Genomic DNA, 24,822 nt, shown 5'->3' with positions numbered 1-24,822 from the left:
ATCATACAACAAAACGGGACTCAAATGTGAGGTGTGTATGAACAACCCCCACTCTAAAACGTAAGACACGCCACCCAGTGGTGAGAAGAATCCTGGTTCGTAACCATGGCGGGCATAGGATCTAAACATAATTCCACGCAAGCCAAGCTTGACAAATTCGCCTATGACAAACAGAATCCCCCCCTGACAGAGCAACGCAAGTCCTTGGGGAAAACGGTGGAGGGCGAAGGAACATAGAAAGCCACGCTGGAAGACGTACTGAACGTCCTGCCCCAGGTGCAAGCGACAGTGGGGGCAACAGCGCCAGAGGTCACCCTTATACGCGCTGAACTCCATAAAATGAACGAAAGGGTGAAACAAGTTGAAGTTGTGACTAAATCATTAGTGGAGGATGTGTCGGAGCTGCAAGTGGAAATGGAGAAAATGCAAGCTGATAACAAATCGCTCAGGGAGAAGCTGGATGACCAGGAAGGACGCTCCCGGAGGAACAACGTCCGTATACTGGGAGTTCCTGAGTCGGAAACTACGGGTGCTATGGACCTCTATGTGGAGGACCTGATTAAAAACCAGCTTAATCCCAAGGGACTCTCGCACTTCTTCTCTGTGGAAAGGGCCCACAGAGTACCAGGAGGGAAGCCAAAACCAGGGGCCCCACCGAGGCCAATACTAGCGAGACTCTTTAACTTTCGCGACCAAGACGCCATCTTGCAGGCAGCCAGAGTGGCGCCGGCCATCCAAATCCAGAACTCCAAAATATCCTTTTTCCTGGATTACACGGCGGAGGTCTCGCGGAGAAGGAGGACATTCCTGGAAATGAAAAGGACGTTGCGAGAACAAGAGCTACACTACTCAATGTTGTTCCCGGCCCGGCTTCGGGTGGTCGCTGACAAAAAAGTCTGGTTCTTTGATACCCCGGAGGCATCCAGGGACTGGCTCGAGGGATGGCGCACCGCGGGACCTCCACGCAGAACGCACAGAACAAACCACGGACTCCGAGATGACAGTCTGACTGGGTCACAAACATCAGGTAGAGGAGGCGCGGGCAGGTCACCGACACAAGAACTAACCGAGGCCGAAGGAGGAGAATAACTCAGAGCACCTAGTGCAACAATGGATGCGGACTTCTTTTACTTGAACTAAAAAGGGTCGCGATTGGACGCTGACCTGGGTAACCCTGAAGAGTGCAGGGATGCCGCCTGCCTGGGGAGACGCTCTCCCCCAACACGCAAGTACTCTGGTTTTGGGATGGGTTAAGCACTCTGCTCAGTTGGGGAGGCGGGCAGTTGAAGGTCCGTTAAGCAGGGAGGCAGGGAGGAGGGGGAGAGGGGGGATTGTTTAGTCTTTGTTAGAAATTCACATGTAAGGTCGAGATATGAAGTTTTACATCTACGCTGCTTAGCTGACAGGAAGAAACAAAGAATCTGGGCCACAAGCCATGATAGGCCCACACACGAATACATTACTAGCTATGGCCGACGGCCTGATACGTAGTGCGGAGGGGGATGAGTCAAAATCACAAGGCGCCCCCCTACGAATGCGGACATGGAATGTGAGAGGTCTGGGAGATAAGGTGAAAAGCGTCCTAGTATTAACCACACTGAAGAGACAGAGGCCAGTCCTAGCACTCTTGCAAGAGACACACTTAACGGGGGGGCGTCCAAAGCCCTGGACAGGAGAGGGTATAAAATAATAGTTCATTCAGAGTTCACTTCAGGCTCTCGGTGGTACTGGCATTTTAATCAAGAAGTCCTCACAATTCATTCCGCTCCCCCCAGCGCTTCATTCAGTGAAACTTCCAGCATTAGGCGAATTTCTCTTGACCCTTCCTGAGGGAGATGTTATTCTTGGAGGGGACTTCAATGCCACAATAGACACACAGTTCGATAAATTCCCGGCGACGGCCCCGACTGGGGGACCTTCCCGCTTCCAACGATTCTTGACGGCTATGGGTCTAATCGATATATGGCATCATGCTCACCCTCAGGAGAGGCAATACACCTTCCACTCCACTACTCATAACAGTTTGTCGAGAATCGACTACTTCATAGCGCTGGGGGATGGTATAAAACACGTAGACACCATAGACATCCACCCTAGAGGTATATCAGACCACTCTCCAATCACTCTAACAGTCTCCACCCAAGAGAAATCTCGTAAAAGAATCTATCCCATACAAGCCGCATATCTTAAGGTCCCCTAAGGTCAGGAAGGCTCTCAGAACGGCAACAACACAGTACTTCACGGAAGATGTCGCCTCGGTGCGATCATCGGAGATTCTATGGGAAGCATACAAGGCGGTGTTAAGGGGACAAGCCATAAATTCGATCACAGGCCACAAAAGGGAAAAAGCAACCGAAGTGGCTAGGCTAGAATTAGCTCTGCGCGACACGACAACAACACATGAGACACACCCCACGCCTGACACGTCCCATGCACTACACCTCAAACAACAGTTGTACACAGACCATGAGCGATATCAGGTGAAGGGGCAAATAACCGACACACAGAACAGGATTTACGATGTAGGGGATAAGGCGGGTAAGATGTTGGCCTGGCTGGATAAGAGGGGTGGGAGCTCCAGAGGTATCCAGCAAGTGAGGGGCAGACTAGGAGTGGTTCACACAAGCCCTGAACAAATAGTGGAGGCACTTGCAGTCCACTTCGAAGAGGTTTATACCCCAGAAAGGGAAGTATCAGCAGAAATGGCCAGGGCGGCCCTAGAACCGATCAGGACTCCGACGCTACAGCCAGAGGCATCAGCTGAGTTAGACGCTGACATAACTACGAAAGAGATACATATGGCTATACGAGCACTGAAGCCCGGCAAGGCGCTCGGACCAAATGGCATCCCAATAGAGTGGTACCAGACCACGCCAGAGAGGCCTAGTACACACTTACTAGCTATGTATAAGGAATGCTTGGAGAAAGGCGAACTTCCACTGAATCAAAGAATAGCTACCATAGTAGCAATCCCCAAACCTGGGAAACCACCAGAGGAATGCTCCTCATACCGCCCCATCTCCCTGCTTAATGCAGAAGTAAAAATCTTGGCCAAAATCCTAGCTACCCGACTGATGTCGCATTTACCCGACCTCATACATCCCGACCAATCCGGGTTTATGCCTCACAGAAACACAGCGCTCAATTTACGCCGGGTGCACAGAGTATTGGCAAAGGCGGAATCGATCCCCGAACAAGCAGTAATACTGGCTCTAGATGCAAAGATGGCTTTCGACCTAGTGGAATGGAACTATCTGTTCGTGGTCCTGGCACGTTTGGGATTCGGCTCAAAGTTTATAGCATGGGTCAGGCTACTGTACTCTAAACCGGTTGCACATGTGGTAGCAAATGGTCACATTTCACGGACATTCCCTTTGGGGAGAGGCACCCGTCAAGGATGCCCCCTGTCACCATTGCTCTTTGCAATCGCTTTAGAACCCTTGGCAACCTTGATACGAACGACGCTGCTACTAAAAGGAATACACTGGATGGAGGGCTGGGAAGACCGACTCTCTCTATACGCGGACGATATGCTGGTGTACCTAACGGATCCAGAAAGTGCAATACCGGCGCTCTTGACTCTTTGTAATGACCATGGCGAGATCTCGGGATACACGCTGAACTGGACTAAATCGGAGATGTATGTTCTGAAGGGCCCGATCCCGGCATTGAGCGCAGAATGCCCTTTAAGGACAGCTGGCTCTTCCTTTAAGTACTTGGGCATCCATGTCACAATGGACCCAATGGAATTTATGCAAAAAAATCTGGCGCCACTCATGGAGCGGCTTGAGCAGGACGTTAAATTCTGGGCGGGGCTGCCCCTAACAATGCTGGGTAAGGCGGCACTTAATAAAATGATGTCCCTGCCCCGTTTCCTGTACATACTTCAGAACACACCATACCCGGTGGCACCAGGATACTTCAGGAAAGTAGCAGCATTGGTGTCTAGTCTTTTATGGGGTAACCGCCCGGCACGCATCGCACAGGCCAAAATGCACAGAGGATGGTTTGACGGGGGAAATCGCACTGCCGAATCTAAAACTATATTACTGGGCAGCACAATTGAAACCCATAAATCAATGGATTCATGTTCCGCAAAATGACCCGGCATTCCAGGCAGACAGGGCGCAACTCGGCACAAATAGTCTACTGGCCCCGCTCTATGACCAGCGAAGGGTGCGCAAGTTGGTGGGACCCACAAGACTTACCGCGGCGCTATGGCATACAGCACTAGCGGCGCTGGGTTGGAAAGGAACAATAACCAAACTCGCATCACTGTGGGACTCACGGGCCCTGGGAAACCTGAGGCACAGTAAGGGCTTCTCCCATTGGGACACTATAGGGATATCTACGGTGGGAGACATATGGGGAAAAGGAGAGGTAATTCCATTTGACCGCTTGAGGGAACAGTACGACCTGGGGGCACGGGAGTCATACCGATACGTTCAGGTACGTCACGCACTGCTCACAGCCATCTCCCCTGGAGCGGGGGTGCCGGAATCCTCCCCGCTTGAGGATCGCCTCCTTGCGGATTTTATGATTGAACGAGCAACCTCACTTGCATACCGCAAATTAATTAACAACTTGCCGGACCCAATGCTTAAATTGAAAGACAAATAGGAGGGTGACATAGATGCTATGGATGAACATGAATGGAATGAAGCGCTGGCGTCGCCAAAAGAAGTCGGCATCTCTGCAATATTGAGGCTCGTACAGCTTAAAGTTTTGCATAGAGTATACTATACAAGAACAACGCTACATCGCATACACAGAGCACAGCAACCCTACTGTCTTCGTGGTTGCGGGGAGGAGGGCACATTCTTCCACACAATATGGGATTGTCCGCGTATCCAGAAATACTGGAGGCAAATAATGCGCACAATGTCACAGACCCTGGAGACCTCCCCGGTCCCCGAAAGTGCCTACTGAATGTGTGGGGCCCCAACGATCTGTCCAGACATGGCCAACTTTGGGTTACTTTAGGCATTATACTAGCCAAACGAGACATTGCGCAGCGCTGGGGGGCGGTGGAAGTACCAACGAAAACACAATGGTGCATGAACATGGACAGGGTGATAATAATAGAAAGGGCGGTATACACTAGCCGGGCCTGCCCAGGAAAATGGAATAAAATTTGGACCCCATGGAATGTGTACAGAGGGGAGATCTGTGAACCTCTATCGGAGGAAGACCCAATAACATCAGATGAGTTGGGGGAGGATGGTTAATGTACTCTACAGGTGAAACAGGGGAGGGGGAGGCCACGGGACACGGGTAGGAACTTAGGACCTAGATGACAAGGATTTGAGGGACTACAAGGGCGAGACCCCAGAAGAGTCACATACACGAGAGCACACTCATTCCCGATATTATATTCAGTGCCCGGCTCTAAGGGAGTCAGTGTAGGTATACACAGTGGGAACGCTAGAAGACTCAGCTAATGCGAAACTAATTAATCATTGATGACCGCAATGTGATTTCTTTGTATTGTATGTTGTTTTTGTTAAAAAAAAAATAAAAAACCAAACTTATATAGATCAGCGAATTATGTGCCTTGTAATTTATTGCAAAACTGCCGACTCCAGAACATGACACCCAGTTTGAGGCTTTAACCTGTTGATACGCAACTGCCGAAACGAGATTGCGGCCGGCCCCACGGGTTGTAGGCCAAAAGCTGTGTGAAACTGTAAGGTACAATAAAGGTTTAAAAAAAAAAAAAAAAAAAAAAAGGGATGATCTGTCAAAAAAGCATGCTCTTGTTTTTGACCCCACAAGGTGAAAAATTTGTGAATGAGGAAGGAACTTTGGGCAAAACAAAGATTATGGCAGCACTGCACTCATGATTTCCCATTACTGCAACGGGGGAAACGCATTGAAAGGTCTTTTCCTAAGCAAGGAAGGCTGAATACGGTTCTAGAAAGGATGCGGAGGACATAAACATACATTTATTAAACTCAAGGTAAATACTTAAAGATCAACACTCACATCAAGAGCCTGTCGAGGTACGCAATTGCAAATGGTGAAAGAGCCTTAGTCCCCAAGACTGGCAACATTATTCCAAGCCAAACTGAAAAAGGAAATAAAATCAAATAAGTATTATTAAAGTATAGATAAATAAACTAATAAATAAATTGACAATTACTAGTGCGAGGGATTATTGTTCTTCTATCCAGCTCACTTACACAGTCTCATGAATATCTCAGCAGACATTTTAGTGGGGTTAAGTGGTAACCAGAAGGTGTGCTTTGGGGACAGCTATATTCATCTTCATTTTGTCATTTAAGAAATCTCATCACTGAGTTTGCCATTACCGAAGAGTGCATATGGTATACTTAAAACTGACAATATATAATCAACAACGTTTATACAGGGGTCTACTATACTACACAGGTATAATGGTGTCTACCGCTGGAATCCTTACCTTTTAGACCCTCAGTGAGATCTGTGAAACCAGCTTGGCCCAAAGCCCACATGATTGTCAAGCACTTCGCAGGTCGGCTCTGATGGGATCGTAATAGTTCTAGATACTAGAAAAAAAGACAGATATAACCATACCAACAACTAAATTCATACAAGCAATACAAATCAATTTTCCACAAAAAAAACGAAAGGAACTTTTAAGGCCCTATTCCACACCTGTGAAAGACACAATATTATTTTGCTTAACACAAATGTTAGCATTGTTTTACTTAAATTGTGAAAATAAAATATTCCTTACCCCTAAACAAACAAAGGTATTTCAGCATTTCTGGTTTGAATAGCATTGAATGTGTTCAACACCTTTAGTAGTCATGGGTAGGTAGTGTTAGAGGTATTTGACTTTAAAGGAAAACAACTTTCAGACAATAAGGTTATAGCTGTACCCATATACCGCACTCCATCTGGTACCATCTAACTGGAGTAAGCATGAGATAGAATGGCAATTTATAACAAAGGGGGAAGAAAGCAACACAAGATATATTAAAGGCTCCCCAGACTTGAGACTTAGAGTTCAAGGTAATTACCTCTTGAACAACATTGGCTCTCTCACATTTTCATATGGTTTGCAGAGTTCCAAACAATATTTATTTGAGATGGTGAGGCGACTAATTTATCTGTGAGATATGGTTTTAGACACTTTAAATATTTGTATCAACCTCTAGGCACTGATGTTTACTGCACAAAAACTGATATCTCAATGTAGCTGGCACAGTGATTTCCAACCTGTGTTGGGAGTCCCCGACGCTTAGTCATGGGGTGTTTTTGTTATTTGTGTTTGTTAATTAAATAAAATATTTCATCAATGTGTATTTGTTTCATGAATGCCTGTTTATGTAATTTTGTGAATTATTTTGTGGTTCCAAGTTATAGAAACTGCTTAGGCCGGGGTCTATGGATTACCACAACAATGACTCAGAGGGCGTCCCCAGAATCCAATAATGATTCAGTCGAGGTCCTCAGATTCCAGTAACTATTAAGTGGGGATGCACAGTAGTCAAAAGGTAAAGAACCACTGCTCTAGCGTAAAGTAGTGAAAGGAAAAATATTTATTAATGCTTTGAGCAGAATGTTCTTTAAACAAGGACAGCCAAGATTCCATCACTTCTGAATAGCAGAATGGGCTGCCAGCATGCTTCTCATTCTCAGATCATACCCTCCCGGATGTTTCTTCCCCCCTCTCCCCCCAAGTATTACGGCCACAGAAATCCAATAAGGAGGGCATTTAACATCATGTGTACTGATGTTCCAAACCAGAGTGTGGCCGAGACCTTTAAAGAATCAAAAGTGACTTGCCCTCTTCATTGCATCGTGATTGGAAAGTTGTTCCGTGCAGGAACATCAACCCCAAATAGCACTCACTGTGATCGGTACACAGCAGAGTCTCTGGATAGAGACGTGGTAAAGCATCACAGCCTAGAGTTGATAACAGCTCAGCCCTTTGTAGTAAGCAATGAGCACAGACAGGGGTGCATTTGACTGTTGAAGTATGGGACAGAGTTTCACAGACCGACATACCCCGATTTGTACCAGTCGGCAGGTGTATTTGCATTGTTTTGTTTTTTTTAAAATCTGTTTTATTGAAGTTTTTGAAAGTTACAGATACATGAAGGCATCATAAGCTGTGTACGCTCTATGCATGGTGGCACTTAATAGCGATGTATACAGGCTGTCATCGCACACAGGGTGAGCCTCGTGACTATCCATAGCTCGTCTGCCCCACCAAATTAGATACAAGAATAACATTCAGTTCATTACATGTATGGGATGCATCATTATCCAATGACTGCATATTTCCAAAAGTCCAGTGTATAAAGTCCTTCTGTTATTTCCTCAACAGACATAGTATAATAAAACAGTCAACACCCAACAATCCCAACTCAGACCGGTGCTAGTAATGGCATCCCCATATCCCCTCCCAACTAGATGTTCCCAGCAAACTTGCCTAATATTACAGATTGGCAGTTATCTCCTATCAAAGGCATTCATCACTCTCTCCGCTGATGAGGACGCTAATTAACACATACATGGAACATCACGGTCACACCAGTTTATAGACTAGAGCATCTACCTTGGGACTACGTCATCCCCCTCAGAGTCTCCCCTCCCCCCCGTGTGTTCCTCCTGAACCCTCTGGAGTGCCTGGAGTAGTCCTTCCCATTGAGCAGCTATTGGCTCCTTCCTTAATCCCAACATTTATTTATTTATTTATTTACTGGCTTGTATAGCGCTGGTATCGACTCCCATGGGAGCATCTCCGCGCTTTTGACATCTGCCACAGTGCGATCGGGAGAACGTGAGCTGTCTAGGAGCTAAAAAGGAAGGTCTTTAGCATCTTCCTAAAAGGAAGGTATTCTGTGCAGAGCCTTAAGGAATTAGGAAGGCTGTTCCAAAGAGACGGTCCAGCTATTGAGAGAGCTTTACTGCCCTGTCTTGCCTTCCTTGCCCTAGGCACTACTAGAAGGCCTTGTTCGCTCGAGCGAAGAGGGCGGGAGGGCTGATAGGGGACAAATTTGGTGGCCAGGTATGTCGGACCCATACCATTGAGACTCTTATGTATGGTACAGCATACCTTGAATTTAGCCCTCTGTCTGATGGGTAGCCAATGAAGCTTTTCCAGTAGGGGCTTAGAAGGGGAACGAGGGGGCGCATTTAGGACTAGCCGGGCAGCCGTATTCTGGACTACCTGCAGTCTTGCCATGACTCCCTCATTGGCAGCTAGCAACAGGCCGTTACAGTAGTCAAGGCGACTTATGACTAGTGCCTGTACCAATGTTCTTCTGCTGGCATCTGGTAGGAGGGGGAAGATTTTGCGTAGCATACCAATTATGTGGAGGCAGGATCCCACCACCTGGTTGGCGTGTTGCTTGAGGGAAAGTTCCTGGTCCAGCCGGACCCCCAGATTTTTTACAGATGGTTTCGGTTCTGGTACTGGGCCAAGGTCTTGTGGCCACCAGTCCGGAGTCCAGAGTTGTCTTACCCCCCCCAAACAACATGACTTCCGTCTTTCCAACATTGCATTGTAAAAAGTTGGAAGACATCCAGTGCGCTACCGCTTTCATTCCCAAGGAGAAGGAGTTCCTGACTTCGGGTGTTAAGGTTTTAAAGGGAAAGAGGAGTTGAGTATCATCAGCATAGGATATAGGAACAAATCCATATGCTCTCAAGATGTTAGCCAGGGGTGCCACATATATGTTGAAAAGAGTTGGGCTCAAGCATGAGCCCTGTGGCACCCCCTTGGTGATCTCAACTTCCTCTGACCGAAAATTGCCCATGATTACCTGTTGGGTCCGATTGGTTAGGAAACTCCTTACCCATTCGAGGGCTTCATCTTTTAGGCCGATGTTTTCCAGCCTGGTCATGAGAATGGGGTGAGATACGGTGTCAAACGCCGCAGACAGATCTAGTAGTACCAGGATGACGGAGAACCCCCCATCCTGGTACATATGCAAATCGTCTGCGACTGACATTAAAGCGGTCTCCGTACTGTGTTTGGGCCTGAAGCCCGATTGCGATGGATCCAGTACTCCTGCAGACTCAATGTATCTCGACAGATGTTTATTCACATGTTTTTCTGTGATTTTGCCCAAGAAGGGGAGTAAGGATATTGGTCTGAGATTGTTAAGCTCACTCCAGGAAATGGTGGTATTTTTCCTGAGAGGTTTAACCAATGCCTTTTTCCATCCGAGTGGGACCTGCCCCGTACTAAGTGAGAGATTTATTAGTCTCTGGATGGTAGGTCCTAGGGCTTTGGCTAGAGTGGGCATGATCCGTGCTGGGATGGTGTCTGTGGGGGAGCCACTCTTTATCTGGGACGTAAGCGCCAGTACTTCCTCAATCTGGATAGGGGGGAATACAGAGAGGGAGTTCTCAGAAGAGGGAGGGCTAGCAGGGTTTGTTATGAGGTTATTTGTAGTGCTGTATATCAAGTTGGAAAGTAGAATTTTGTCATAAATGGCATCGATTTTATTTGTAAAGAAGTGGGATATATTGTCGCATAATTGTTGCGATGCCACTTCCGGACTTTCACAAGCAGTAGGTTTAGTGAAGGTCAGTAAAATCTGATACAGAGTCTTAGAGTTATTACCGGCCGCCACAAGCTGTGAGGCTATATGGCTCTTCCGTGCTGATCGGATTTCTTTGTGGTAGGCTTTCAAAGACTCTTTGTAAATATGTTTGTCGCTGTCTAGGCGGGAGACCCTCCATTTCTTTTCTAACTTCCGTGTGGCTTGTTTGGATAGTCTCAGGCTTTCTGAGAACCATATCTCCTGTTTAGGAGTGGGTTTAGGTTTAAAAGTTCTCAGAGGGATGGTCTTATCAATTGTATGTGACAGCATTTCTTCATATTCTTGTAAGGCTTTATCTATGTTGTCATTTCCACTCATTGTGGGCTTCCCAAATGCTTTACAGAAGTTTTCCTGAGTTAATCTGTGCCAGGGTCTTCTTTTACAGGGTAAAGTCTGATGTTTTTGGGTGTGAGGGGTGGGAAAGGGGGTGGAGAATTCCAGAACGTAGTGATCTGTCCAGTCTACTTGGTAAGGGAGGGAGCATTCAATAGATAACGAATTAGTAAAAATTAGGTCCAACGTGTGTCCTGCCGTGTGGGTGGGCCCGTTGTTGATCTGTTTTAAACCTAGTGAGCTTAGATCACTAATAAAAGTTTTAACTTCGGAGCTGTTTACGACCTCACTGTTTACCTCTATCCTGATGGCGGTCCCCTCTGCCCTAGCCCATGCATTGAGCGAGTGTCTCCGGCAGGTGTATTGCATAGTTGCCCTCAGTAATCCGTTACGTCCAATCCAGAGTAAATTATAAACTTAGCTAAATCACGGCCATTATGGGTAGTTTGGCTCAGGGACGTCCTGAGGTCACTCAGATTGTCACAAAACTTGAGCTACAGTGTCCCATAGGTTATAGAAAAAGGGGTTATACACAAATGCAGTCACAGGGACCTGGGTGATAGTAGTACTGAGAAGAGGGGTACCAGACCGTAAAGAATAGAGAGAATATATACATATAGTAATTAGAGACATAAATCTTGAAATAGTAACATCATTGTTGTTTAATCACAATGTGTAGGTACGTTTTGTCACAAATTATTATATACAATTCTAATGTATTGTGTCCTCCAGGAAGAAAGGGGTAGGGGAAGTGGTAGTGTAGGGAGGAGTGTGGGGAAATTAGAAAAGTGACATAGCAACGGTCAAACGACCTTAATATACTTGATAGTAATATGATTTTACAAAAACATGGATCAGTGGTTCAAAAATAATTAGATATACATCATGCTTCCAAAAGAGAGTACAATCAATGATATATATGTGGAAGGAAGCTGAGAATAGGAAAGCTGTCGACGTTTCGACCCACGGATAGGTGCAGGCACAGGATGATGCCTTGCTAGGGGGTCTTCATCAGGACGGGGGTAGGGGCGGGTTACCATGTAGTATAGAATACTTTATACATGGTAGAAATTCTCATGATAGGCAAGGAACATCAATTTATGTTGGATGATGGCAATAGAATGGAGAGGCCACGTCTCCGTGTTTTCTGTCGATAGGTAAATAGTGTTCTGTATAGGACCTGCGGCGGTGTATAAAAAGATCCCGCTGACAAATCGGGAAACTCCAATGGCATATATCACTGTTAAATCCCGCCGGAACACCGATTGGGAATCTGGTCTCAGGGAGAAATCCTTCAAGACGAGCGGTCCACAATGGCTATTAGGAGACCAGATTCCCGATCGGTGTTCCGGCGGGATTAACAGCGATATACGCCATTGAAGTTTCCAGATTTGTCGGTGGGATCTTTTTATACACAGCCGCAGGTCCTATACAGAACACTATTTACGTATCGACAGAAAACACAGAGATGTGGCCTCTCCATTCTACTGCCATCATCCAACACCAATTGATGTTCCTTGCCTACCATGAGATAATTTCTACCATGTATAAGAAAACAAGTTACTTACCTGTAACTTTGGTTCCCCAGTATTGGTAACTTTCATAGATTACCATGCTTTGTATCATTCCCCGTCGTCAGCCTGGGAGCCTCGGTAAATAGAAAATACCATAGCAGTATGTACAAAAGAGAAAGAAAAGCCTAGGCCTCATCTCATTTTGTGGCATATCTACCTCTTTTTGTAAAAGTGACCAAAATTTTGCAACAACCAATCAGATTAGCCTCACCCCCTAGAATCCTCAGGAGAGAGCCTCAGATTTTCGCAGCCGCTGTGTATCGGCAACCACTTTTGCTGAAGGCTGAGCTTTCCCAGGGGAGGAGGGTGGGCGCATGGGAATCTATGAACGTTACCAATACTGGGGAACCAAAGTTACAGGTAAGTAACTTGTTTTCTTGTCCCAGTATTGAAACTTTCATAGATTCCCATGCTTTGTATCAGAGTAGCTAGCAGTAAGTCACTAGTGCACATTTTGCTACATGAGTATTACAATCTCTCTGCATAACCGGCATCATATGAAAATCATATACCTCATAACAATACATCAGAAACATTATGTGCTACAAAATGGGCAATCATAGGAAGGAGGGATAGAAGGGAAAGCTCACCTCTCATTGGAAAAGATTCATCAGGACTGCTTGTTCTGCTGCCACTTTGCTCCTTATGAAAGAGTCCAAGCAGTAATGCTTTGTGAATGTATGGGCACTGCTCCATGTAGCCGCTCTACAAATGTCTTTTATAGGGACTCCAGCGAAGAGAGCTGCCGAAGATGAAACTGATCTTGTGGAGTGAGCTCGTGCATGTCTCTCCAGCAGCTTTCATGCCGCTTGGTGGCAATAATGAATTGCACTTGAAATTCAGCGTGTGTTTCCTTGTTTTGAGACAGGAAGACCTTTTCGAGGTGCACTAAAAGCCACAAAAAGTTGAGATAATTTGTTCAAATCGTTTGTGCCTGCAAGATAAAATTTGAGACATCTCCGGACATCTAAAGAATGTAGAGACCCTCCTGCAGGGGATGTTGGTCGAGGGAAGAATGACTTTAGAACCACTGGTTCGTTCAAATGGAAATCCGAAGAGGACCTTTGGACTAAATTTTGGCTAGGTCCTTAAAAACACCATGTCCTTTTTAACTGTAGAAAAGGTTCTAAAATGGATAGAGTTTGCAACTCTCCTACTCTCCTAGCTGAAGTGAGGGCTAAAAGGAGAGCTAATTTCCAAGACAACATTTTTAAATCAACCCTGTGGATAGGCTCGAACGGAGGTTTCATGAGATGAGCCAGAACCAGCTTGGGATTCCAAACCGGAGGTGGTGGCCGCACTGGAGGAAAAACCTTGAAAAGACTTTTCAGGAACGGTTTGATAATTCCAGCAGACCAGAGAGAAGAACCAGAAGCTGTTCTTCTGAATCTTGAAATAGCTGCCAGATGTACAGGTCTGATTTAGCCAGCAATAGAATATAAGGCAGTATTTGATGAGAAGCTGAAGAGAATGGATGGATGTGTTCACGATGACACCACAGGCAGAAGCACTTCCATTTAGCACAATAGGTTTTGTTGGTACTTGGTGCACGAGCTCCCTACAATACTGAGGGATATCTAAGCTGTGGAACTCTCTGTGCTCAGGAGCCAGGCCTTCAAATGGAGAGATCTCGGATCTGGATGTATCACCTGTCCCTGGGACATTGTTAATGGAGATGGAATGGGACATAGGTGAAATGGTTGGACCCGATAAAGCAGGAGAAGTTGTGTGAATCACAATTGGCGTGGCCACTCTGGTGCTATTAAGATCATCCTGCAAGGTTCCATCTTTATTTTCCTAAGAAGCCGTGGGATTAGGTGATTTGGAGGAAAGGCGTAAACAAGTGCGCCTAACACTTCCCCCAGAGTGTCTTGATCCAATTCCCACTCGTGACAGGCCGATTTCAGACGACTCAAGGTGTCTGCTGTTGTGTTGAGAGTGCCTGGTAGATGTTCTGCTGAACCACGACATTGTGGAGAATTGCCCATTCCCATATTCCCAGGGCTTCTTTCGAGAGCAGATGAGACCTCGTACCTCCCTGCTTGGTTATGTAATGCATGGCTGTTGTGTTGTCCGTCCTGACAAGCATGGTTGCGTCTTTAACTTTCGGCCTGAAAGCCTGCAAGGCTAGGCGAATTTCTATGAGATCTAAGAGATTGATATGATGAAAACGCTATTCTGCGTACCAGTTATTGCTCACTTGGAGGTCCTGTAAGACATCGCCCCTCCCTTTCATAGAGGCGTCTGTGGTTAAAATCAGAGGGGATGGAGCCATTCTGAAAGAGAGACCACTCGAGATGTTCTCCTTGATAGCCCACCAGCCTGCTGCTTTTCTCATGAGAGGAGTGACCTTTATCTTGTCCTCGAAAGAACCTTCCACTTGGCGCCCTCGCATGTTCAGTTGTTCTTGCAAGGGGCGCATTCGCAGTCTGCAATGCGGAACTAATGGTATGCCAGATGAGATCAATCCTAGGAAAGACTTGTATAGACGAACTGATCGTCTCTTTTGTAAATGGTTGGCAGAGAAGATTAAGCTTTTTCAGTCCTTCTTCCGAAGGAAAAACCTTGCAGCTTCTTGTATCCCGAATGGAGCCCAGGAACTTGACCCTCCTGGATGGAATAAAGACTGATTTTCCTTGTTGAGATGCAGACCCAGGTGATTAAAAAGTTGAATGTAGAGGGGAGGAGTTACGCTACGGTCCAAGATGGCCGCATAAGCTCCCGGCTCCGCCGACCTCCGCCGGCAGCTCATATATCCTGCCTTTCATCCTTCACGCACGCCGGACTCCCACATGTATGAAGTGCTCCTGACTCCTGCGGTGCAATCCCGGACTCTCCAACTTACCGGGTGATAAAGTTACGTCGAATTTACTTCGCGGCCTATTCCAGGGCTTCCGCCGGGACCTCGATTTCTGGCCCATCTGGGTTGGAAGTGATCAACATCGGCTGTGGGTCCAGGGTTGCTTCCGGTCTCCCGACCTCGGTTCAATCCTTCTACTTCCAGTTGGCAACTGAGTAACCGGCTCAATCCAAGGACACGGCACAGGGACGCATGTGATATCGGTGACCACGGTCGGGGGTCCTATGCCCAGTGACCTCCTGGGGAGCCCGGGTTGTCAGGCTGGCCCCCGCGAGTGGCAAATACCGACCCTGCCTGTTGTGTGAGCGCTCGCTGTTGTCATAAGCCCCGTGTGTGCCTGGTTCCTGGACGGTGTTTCAGGGGTCAAAATCCTGCCTCGTCTCATGCTGGAGGAGATGGGGGGGGACTGACGGCACACCATCGTTGAGGTCCGTAATGACCGCCATTGGGGCGCTCCGCTCTCACTTTGTCGTCCTGTGCCAACGGATGTCTGTAAAGCTGGATAACGTACACTTGGAACCAGAAGTGGATAATCCGACAAGTTGTCAGCATGCCCTGGACCCCGTGGATTATTCTCCGCACCATTTAGAGACCCCCGGACGGAAGCCTGTTTTAGCCTATTTTGATGACTCTGGCCTCATGGAGGGTGCACCTGTGATCGTCGTTGGCTTTCCCTGTTCCATTCCTGTTTGACGGAACATTGCTGCTAAAGGTTTTTACCGCCAAAGACAGTTCTTCAGTGACTTTCCGAGAGGTTCGTCTTCCTTCTTCATCCTCTATTGTCGAATTTTCGGATGCCGCCATTTTGTCTCCTCTCCTCGATCCATCGCCATTGTTTTGACCTGTCTTGGGCGCTTCGCTTTCTTCGGGATTGCTGTGGCTCGGACGACATGGGCTTTCGTGAAGAACCGAACTGGTCACAGTTGACTTTGACATTCAAGGTTAGCTTTCTATGTGCTTTATGACGGATATGCACTGTGTATACTACTGGGAGACGGGAGGTTTTTGTTGGAGTTCTCCCCATGTATGTGTTCAGTATTTGCTTTAATAGTCGACATTGAATTTTGGGGAGGTTGCTGCTGGTGGGGGGTAATGAGGACCGGGAGTGTGTTTATTGCTCTCCTCCTCCGCTTTCTTTCCTTTCTTTAGGGCAGTTCCGGGGCGACAGGCATGCTGTTAGTGGGGTTGGCCGTAGCCATTACAGGGGTGCAGGGTGGTGGGTGTCGGGGGGGTTTATTATTTTAGTTTGTTTTGTTCTATGGTCTCTTCTTTTCCTCTTTCTCTTCGGTTGGGCTTTCCTTCCTCTTTAGTAGGTGGGCTGTCTCTCTCTATCTCACTTTATCTATCTGGCGTCTATATTGCCTATGCCTCACTGTCTCTGGAGGGTGGGTTTTCGGGATGATGCTCTAGCTGAATGCTCGCTATTATATTGATTTTTTCTCCTTGTCTGCCTCAGCGGGCGTAGTATGTTTAAAGCTGCAATGCTCATCACCTGGTTCTGATTGCAATGCGGGGTACGTCCCCCCCCATCTCTTCTTAATTTTATTCTATGGTGTGATGCCATCGATAGTGCAGCCACTACTGTTCCTTCATACCAAAAAAATGAAACCTTTGATATCCTTCGCTTAGTGCCACATACAATCATATGCTATGCTAGTCTCGTTGATATTACGCAGTCGTATACATTTGCACGCCACCTGAATCTATACCCTTAGTTTGCGGCCGGCCCCTGTGGTTGTAGGCCTGCGCTTGTAATGCTTTGATAATTCAATAAAGGTTTTCAAAAAAAAAAAAAGTTGAATGCAACTTTCGACTGCCCTTGTCGATGCTTGAGAAGACGGAGCTTTTATCAACCAATAGTCTAGCTAAGGGAACCACTTCCAGTGATTGTTTCCTTAGGAATGTTGCTACCGGGACCAACATCCTTGTGAATATCCGCAGAGCGGATCGGAGTCCGAACGGCAGTACTTTGAACTGAAAGTGGCACTTGGCTACTGTGAGGTGTAAATATTTTCTGGGACCTGGGTGGATTGGAACATGGAAATATGCGTCCTGGAGATCCAGAGTCGCCATATAATCCCCTGGATTTAGAAGACGTAAGACGTCTTGAAGCGAGACCATTCAAACAAAGAGTTTTATGAGATAGGTGTCGAGCTCCCTCAGATCAAAGATTGGGCGCCACTTTTCTTCCGTCTTGTGGATGAGAAAAAAAAAACAGGAATAGAACCCTCTTCCTCTTTGAGAAAGTGGCACTGGTTCTATCGCTCCCTTGGTGAGCAGTTGACGAACTTCGAGACGGAGAAGATGCAGGTGTTTTGATTCTATGGCGCAAGGAGCTCTGGGAGGTGGAAGGTTTTGGAGTTCTAGTGTATGGCCAAATTGAATGATATTCAGAACCCACCAATCTTTTGTTATGATCTTCCAGCAATCGAGAAAATGTGTAAACCTGCCCCTCCATCGGTGTTACAAGGGGTGAAGGACCAGTAGGCAGAGCCAGGAAGCCGCTATTGGCGTTTAGAAGTATCTCTCCCTTGACGTCCTTGTCTACGAAAGATGTCGATTGATTTTGCCTTTGAGAGTACAGAGGCTTGAATGATTGAGAGGATTGTGAATAGGAGTAGCGAGGTTGATAACCTCCCCCATGCTTAGAGAAACCTTTTCCTCTTGCACCCCAGAAAGGTACTTTTCGATATTGAAGTGTGCCCAAAGATCTTGCCGTCTCTGTATCCTTTTAAGGTCTCGTGGCGTTAACCGCGCGAAGCGAGGTCTCGCCAGAGAACTATTGTTAGCGACTCTGCTTTCCAGGAGACAAGATTGGCCACACGCACGTGAAAGATTCGGAAATGAGCGGGCCACGCGCACTCCATTGAGCAGCTTATGGTTCCCTTCCAATGCGTGCTTAGAGAGACAGTGCTTTCACTTTGTTTAAGTTTCGTTCTTACTGCTGTCCGGATGGCTCTGGGAGTGCGCGGTTAGAGCGACAGTGTTGCCAGCTTTCATTTTCTTCAAGTTTCGTTCTTACTGCTGTTGCCAGCTTTCATTTTCTTTAAGTTTCGTTCTTACTGCTGTCCAGATGGCTCTGGGAGTTTTGTGCACAAATGAACACGCGCTCCATTGTCTAGGTAGCTTGTGAAAGCAGCGTGTACTTAAAAGCAAGCGGCCCCTTGTTGGCGGTAGTAAATGTAAATATTCATGAGTTTTTAGGGTGCTGTGAAGTGTCAGCTTAACACCATGAGAGGGTTTAACAGCATGTGAGAGGATGCTATTTGTTTACATGGCGCCGCGTGTCTACCTTTTTTTTTTTATTGCGTGCTCGATTTGAGTAAATTGTAATTTGCGGCTTTGACCCGAAGCATTTTGATGCATTTGTAAAGGTACATTGTGTTATAAGCTGAAAATATTCGGCTTTTAGGGTTCTGTACTACGTTAGTGCTGCATTTTGATACCTTCCACGACGTACAGGACATGAGGGTTTTGTACTCCGTTAGTGATTCATTTCGATACCTCCCACGACATACAGGTGCCCGCTATTGTGGCACTATGAGAATCAGGCTTTTTGCGACGGTAATTGAAAGTGACGTGATTTAAGTATGTCCAGATGGTTCTGAGTTGTGCACATACTTGAACACGCGCTCCAATACAATTAATGCCATTGTCTAGCTGTCCAGATGGGTCTGTATAAGGACAGGCAGGACAAAAATGCTGTACATTTCCGCAAGCAGTAATGCATTTCCATATTTGCCACGACGTACACGACATGATACCTGCCGCGACGTACAGGGGCCCGCTAACCTGCCACTATGCGTCATGCCTTTTTAAAATGGGCTTTTTAGAAACTGCTCCATTGTCTAGATGGATGGGTCTGTATAAGGACAGGCAGGCCGGTAGTGATGCATTTAGATTCCTGCGACAACGACAGGCAGGACAGAAATGGTGTACATTTGCGCCTTTGTAGGGTTCTGTATTCTGTTAAATTAGGTTTTTTGCGACGGCAATTGAAAGTGACGTGATTTAAGGACAGGCAGGCCGTTAATGATGCATTTCGATACCTGCCACGATGACAGGCAGAACAGAAATGCTGTACATTTCCGCCAGCAGTGCAGGAGGCAGTGGCATAACTAACTAAGGGGGGAGGTGGGGGGCGGGTGTTGCCAGGATACAGGCACAAGCAGAAAGCAGGGAACATGACCACCGTAGGAGAGAAATCACAAGGCCACTATGTGTCTTGCCTTTTTACAATGGGCTTTTAGCGACGGCTCCATATGGTTCTGATGAACACGCGCTCCAATACAACTAACGGTGGGGAAGCATACCATTAAAGACAAACAACTAAAGACAGGCATGACAGCAAGGTATAAGCAGGAGGCAGTGGCATAACTAACTAAGGGGGGGGGACTGTTGCCAGGATACAGGCACAAGCAGAAAGCAGGGAACATGACCACCGTAGGAGATAAATCACAAGGCCACTATGTGTCTTGCCTTTTTAAAATGGGCTTTTAGCGACGGCTCCATTCTCTAGGTGGCTTATAAAAGCTGCGTGTATTTAAAAGCAAGTGGCGCCTTGCTGGCGATAGGGTAAAATGGGCTTTTTTGACACGGCTCCATTGTCCAGCTGTGCAGATGGATCTGTAGAAGGACAGGCATGATAGAAATGCTGTACATTTGCGCCTTTGTAGGGTTCTGTATTCCGTTAAATTAGGCTTTTTGCTACGGCAATTCAAAGTGACGCGATTTAAGTTTGTCCAGATGGTTCTGAGTTTTACACACACTTGAACACGCGATGTAATACAACTAACGATGGAGAAGCATAACATTAAAGACAAACAACTAAAGACAGGCAGAACAGGAATGTATAAGCGTTTTTTTTTTCCTTTTCCAGCTTTCAGTTTAAGTTTCGTTCTTATGCTGTCCAGATGGCTTTCTAGGAGACAAGACCTGTCCCTGCGCCTCTGCCAGGCTAGGATCGGAGCGGGTGGCGCGCACAACCACAAGCTCCGATTCCAGCAGGCTGGTCACAGACACACCCACACAGAGACACGCACACACAAACACAGGCACACATGCAGAGACATAAACATACGCGCACACACAATAGCGCACATACACGCACGCATACACACGAGCGCACAGAGACACACACCCCCCGCCGAACACACACAAGAGCGCACGCGCACACACACACACCAGCGCACACACACACACCAGTGCACAGAGACACCCCCCTCCCCCTCCCCCGCCGCCACCCCCCACTTCAACTAAGCCCCACTCACCTCACTCCGGACTTCAGCCGCCACCGCGGGGCTCTCACTCGGGCATGGGAGCACCGCGTCACCACTGCTCCTCTGACCAGGCACTCCTTGGGCACGTGCTTCCAGCAGAAACGGAAGTCCCGCCCCACGGCAGGTTTCGGCAGTGCACGCGCACGTCTATTCCTGCTTCCGCTCATTCCGCTCTCTCGCCCTGGGGTCGCATATCTGGTATGGGTTTTACCTTTTTTTTTTTACAATAGCAATCTTTTTTTATTGTTATTGTTATTTATGTAATGCAAATTTATATAGCGCAAACTTTACCCGAAGGCGTTGCTCGTTATTACTGGTTTGGCCCCAGAACAGCCTGATAGGGGGGGACATCTTTTTCCGACTGCTGAACACTTTGTACCTTGTGGGCTGAACTCTCCTCACGACTCGTGTGATGATTCCCGAGGGCTCCTGCTGCGGGGCAACAGGTGGAAGAGAGCCCGTGAGAGTGAAGCGAGGTCCGGCCTGTACTGCATGGATCCTCTCCCGAGCTTAGTCCAGAGCTTAGACTTAAACATGCAGTTGAGGCAGCAATGTCTTTACATTGAGAAACTTCACTGCATTTATCCAGCCAGGTTGCCCCCAGTAAAAAGAAGGAAGCACGGTAACAGCTGTGAGCCTGTGCCTAAGGTGCATCATCAGAGCTGTGTGAATAATAACAGCTGTGAGCCCGTGCCTAAGGTGCATCAGAGCTGTGTAAATAACTGCGTCAGCCCCGTGCGTGAGGTGCATCATCAGAGCTGTGTGAATAATAACAGCTGTGAGCCCGTGCCTAAGGTGCATCATCGTAGCTGTGTGAATAATAACTGCGTCAGCTCCGTGCGTGAGGTGCATCATCAGAGATGTGTGAATAATAGCTGTGAGCCCGTGCCGGAGGTGCATCATCAGAGCTGTGTGAATAATAACAGCTGTGAGCCCGTGCCTAAGGTGCATCAGAACTGTGTGATAACTGCGTCAGCCCCGTGCGTGAGGTGCATCATCAGAGCTGTGAGAATAACTGGGAGCCCGTGCGTAAGGTGCATCATCAGAGCTGTGTGAATAATAACAGCTGTGAGCCCATGCGTGAAGTGTACCATCAGAGCTCTGTGAATAATAACTGCGGCATCCCCGTGCGTGAGGTGCATCATCAGAGCTGTGTGAATAATAACAGCTGTGAGCCCGTGCCTAAGGTGCATCAGAGCTGTGTAAATAATAACTGCGGCAGCCCCGTGCATGAGGTGCATCATCCACATTGCTCAGGTCACCCAAATTCCTGCACTCTCTACCACACTGCTTTCAAAAACAGCATACTCTTGCACACACTCACTGCTCACCAATTCAAAGTTTGCTAAAAATGTTATGCACCGCATTGTCATACACAATACCAATAACTCAAACTTTAATGCTGCTAGACCTATTGCATTGTAAATGCTTGTTTTTAATGTCTTGTAAAGCATCATCTATATGCTTGCCAAACAGCACATCTCCATCGAAGGGCAGATCCAGAATTTTATTCTGCACCTTCGGGCAAAACCAGGTACATCTCAGCCAACCTTGACGCCTCAGGACCGCTGAATCTGCCAAGGCACGAAAAGCTGTCCATTGCACAATCTATGATCTCAGATGAAGATCATTCACCTTCTTCCAGGACCTATCTCGCTTCCGCTTTGGCACTCACTGGAAGCTGATCAATGAAAGGAGAGAGATCGCACCACACTTGGCGAACATATCGTCTCAAAATTGCTAGTGCGTTCGAGGCCCTAACAAGGAGGCTAGACATAGAGGAAAACCGCTTGCCTACATTGTCTCTGCGCCTGCCCTCTCTGTCTGGCGGTGCAATCAGGGGTGCCGTCTGGTTTCTTGATTTTCTTTGGGTCACCTGAGAAATAGAAAAATATTGTGGGGAGGGTCAACAGGGCATATTTAATGACCAGAGCTACTTGTGCCCTTACTATAACTAGCAATACAAAAAGAAATAGCCTGGTCCAAGTGACTGTAGGTGTGCCGTATTGAGACTAGAACCATGAGTCCATTAGTAACACTAGAGTGATAGCACCGGGCTGGAAAAAATTCCCATCAGCCCACCCATCTGGTGGAGAATCGTCACTTGGGAGATGTATCATCAATCCAGATCTCAACCAATGCACCTCATCATGATGCGGAGATGGATTATAGTGATGTAAACTCAAACCACAGTGCTTCACTAGTGATGCTAATGGGGTGCAGTGCAAGTGAAAAGTTATGTGAGGAAAAAGTGAAGATAAAATTGACTCCTAGGACCAAAAATAAGTTTAATAAGTATGGTACTAAGGTCAAATTTAAAATGCCAAAATAGTTTTAAATAATAACTATATAGAGGCAAAATATGTGAAGGTCGACATGTTTCAGCTAGATGGACTATTTGATGATGACATGATGACATGCTTAAGACTGTTTTAGATGAAAACCCCTGTCTTTTGGATTCATTGCCTGAGACCTCCAGCATAGCCAAAGATGATTGGCTTACACTGCTCAATCTAAAGAAATCACACACACGCACTTCTATCCATGGAACCATCATGGCACAGTACCTTAGAGGGAAATGTGCCCCGACAGGCCTTATCGTCACGAATACACCGAGGCTCTTTCTGACCGATAAAGTTTTTTTACGTGACTGGTCCCTCATAGCGTGGCGCTGCACGCGGGACTGGTTAATACTTATCATTAGTGAAGCACTGTGGTTTGAGTTTACATCACTATAATCCATCTCCGCATCATGATGAGGTGCATTGGTTGAGATCTGGATTGATGATACATCTCCCAAGTGACGATTCTCCACCAGATGGGTGGGCTGATGGGAATTTTTTCCAGCCCGGTGCTATCACTCTAGTGTTACTAATGGACTCATGGTTCTAGTCTCAATACGGCACACCTACAGTCACTTGGACCAGGCTATTTCTTTTTGTATCACCTGAGAAATAACCGAGTCCGGTCTAGGTTGACCAATAAGACAGGCTGGACTGTCCTCCGGTACCTTAACTTTTTTCTCCAGACGGGGTAGAACCGGAGCTACAGTAGCTGGCGACTGCATCACCTTCTTGCCTTCATTCCGAACATGCTCTACTATATAGATTCTCGAAAGGTTCTTTAAAATCATAGAGGAAACAGTCTGATTGTACCACAGGAACACAAAGGCCAAATCTTTTAGATGCTCTTTCCACAAGATTATGTAAACCCCCTATGTCAGCTGGAGGCGATTGCACAAGGTCCGGGGACGGTGAAGCCGGATCGGGGATAACAATCGTCCTATTTTGCGTCAGGATTTTGGATATGTTCCACATTCTGGTCCTCATCAGATGAATCATAATCATCATCGGGCACTGTAACTACATCATGCTCTTTTGTCACAGGCTGTTCTCCCTGACAGAATTATTTATTTATTTATTTAATTATATATATATATATATATATATATATATATATATATATATATATATATATATATATATATATATATATATCCGTTGACAGTTGTCGTAGACGATGTAGACATAGTCGTCTACGCTGTCTTCTACACTGCCATCGTCGTAGACGGTGTCGTCTACACTGCCATCGTCGTAGACTGTGTAGTCTACACTGCCATCGTCGTAGACTGTGTAGTCTACACTGCCATCGTCGTAGACTGTGTAGTCTACACTGCCATCGTCGTAGACTGTGTAGTCTACACTGCCATCGTCGTAGACTGTGTAGTCTACACTGCCATAGTCGTCGACGGTGTCATCTACACTGCCATCGTCGTCGACTGTCGTCTACACTGCCATCGTCGTCGACTGTGTCGTCGTCGCGACGGTGTCGTCGTCACTGCCATCGTCGTCGACAGTGTCGTCGTCAACGGTGTCGTCGTCGACGAGCTAGACTTCCTCACACGAGTTTCTCCTGTTATAAGTCCCTTCCTCTCCTTTACACCTCGGTGAGGAGATTCAGGTGGACTGCGCCTGTCAGACCCCCGGGAGGTCTTTTTAGAGGCTTTTTGAAGAATTTCCTTTGTAAGTCCCATCCTCTCCTTTACACCTCAGTGAGGAGATTTAGTTGGACTGCGCCGGTCAGACCCATGGAAAATCTTTTGAAGGCGTTTTGAGTGCGCTGCTCACAAGAAACAAGATGAGATTGTATTCCTTCTCAGATCTCCACGAAGAGGCAGCCGATGAGGCCTCATCACTGTCATACTAGAAACTGGATCTGTTCTAGATTTTAGC

General features: G+C 46.9%; 1 protein-coding gene across 1 annotated transcript in view; it reads right to left on the bottom strand.

The window, feature by feature from the left end:
• TMEM214 (transmembrane protein 214) overlaps positions 1 to 24,822 on the bottom strand; it is a 357,109-nt gene that overhangs the window by 208,395 nt on the left and 123,892 nt on the right. The window contains exons 6-7 of the mRNA XM_086928122.1: positions 6,422 to 6,527; positions 5,986 to 6,067 (exon numbers count right to left, since the gene is read on the bottom strand). Coding sequence (XP_086784248.1) covers positions 5,986 to 6,067; positions 6,422 to 6,527 — 188 coding nt within the window. The remainder of the gene's footprint in view (positions 1 to 5,985; positions 6,068 to 6,421; positions 6,528 to 24,822) is intronic.

Source organism: Lissotriton vulgaris, chromosome 6 (assembly GCF_964263255.1).
Source record: "Lissotriton vulgaris chromosome 6, aLisVul1.2, whole genome shotgun sequence".
Taxonomy (NCBI): Eukaryota; Metazoa; Chordata; class Amphibia; order Caudata; family Salamandridae; genus Lissotriton; species Lissotriton vulgaris.
Note: the sequence above shows the minus strand (reverse complement) of the source record. Positions and strands in the feature narration are given on the sequence as shown.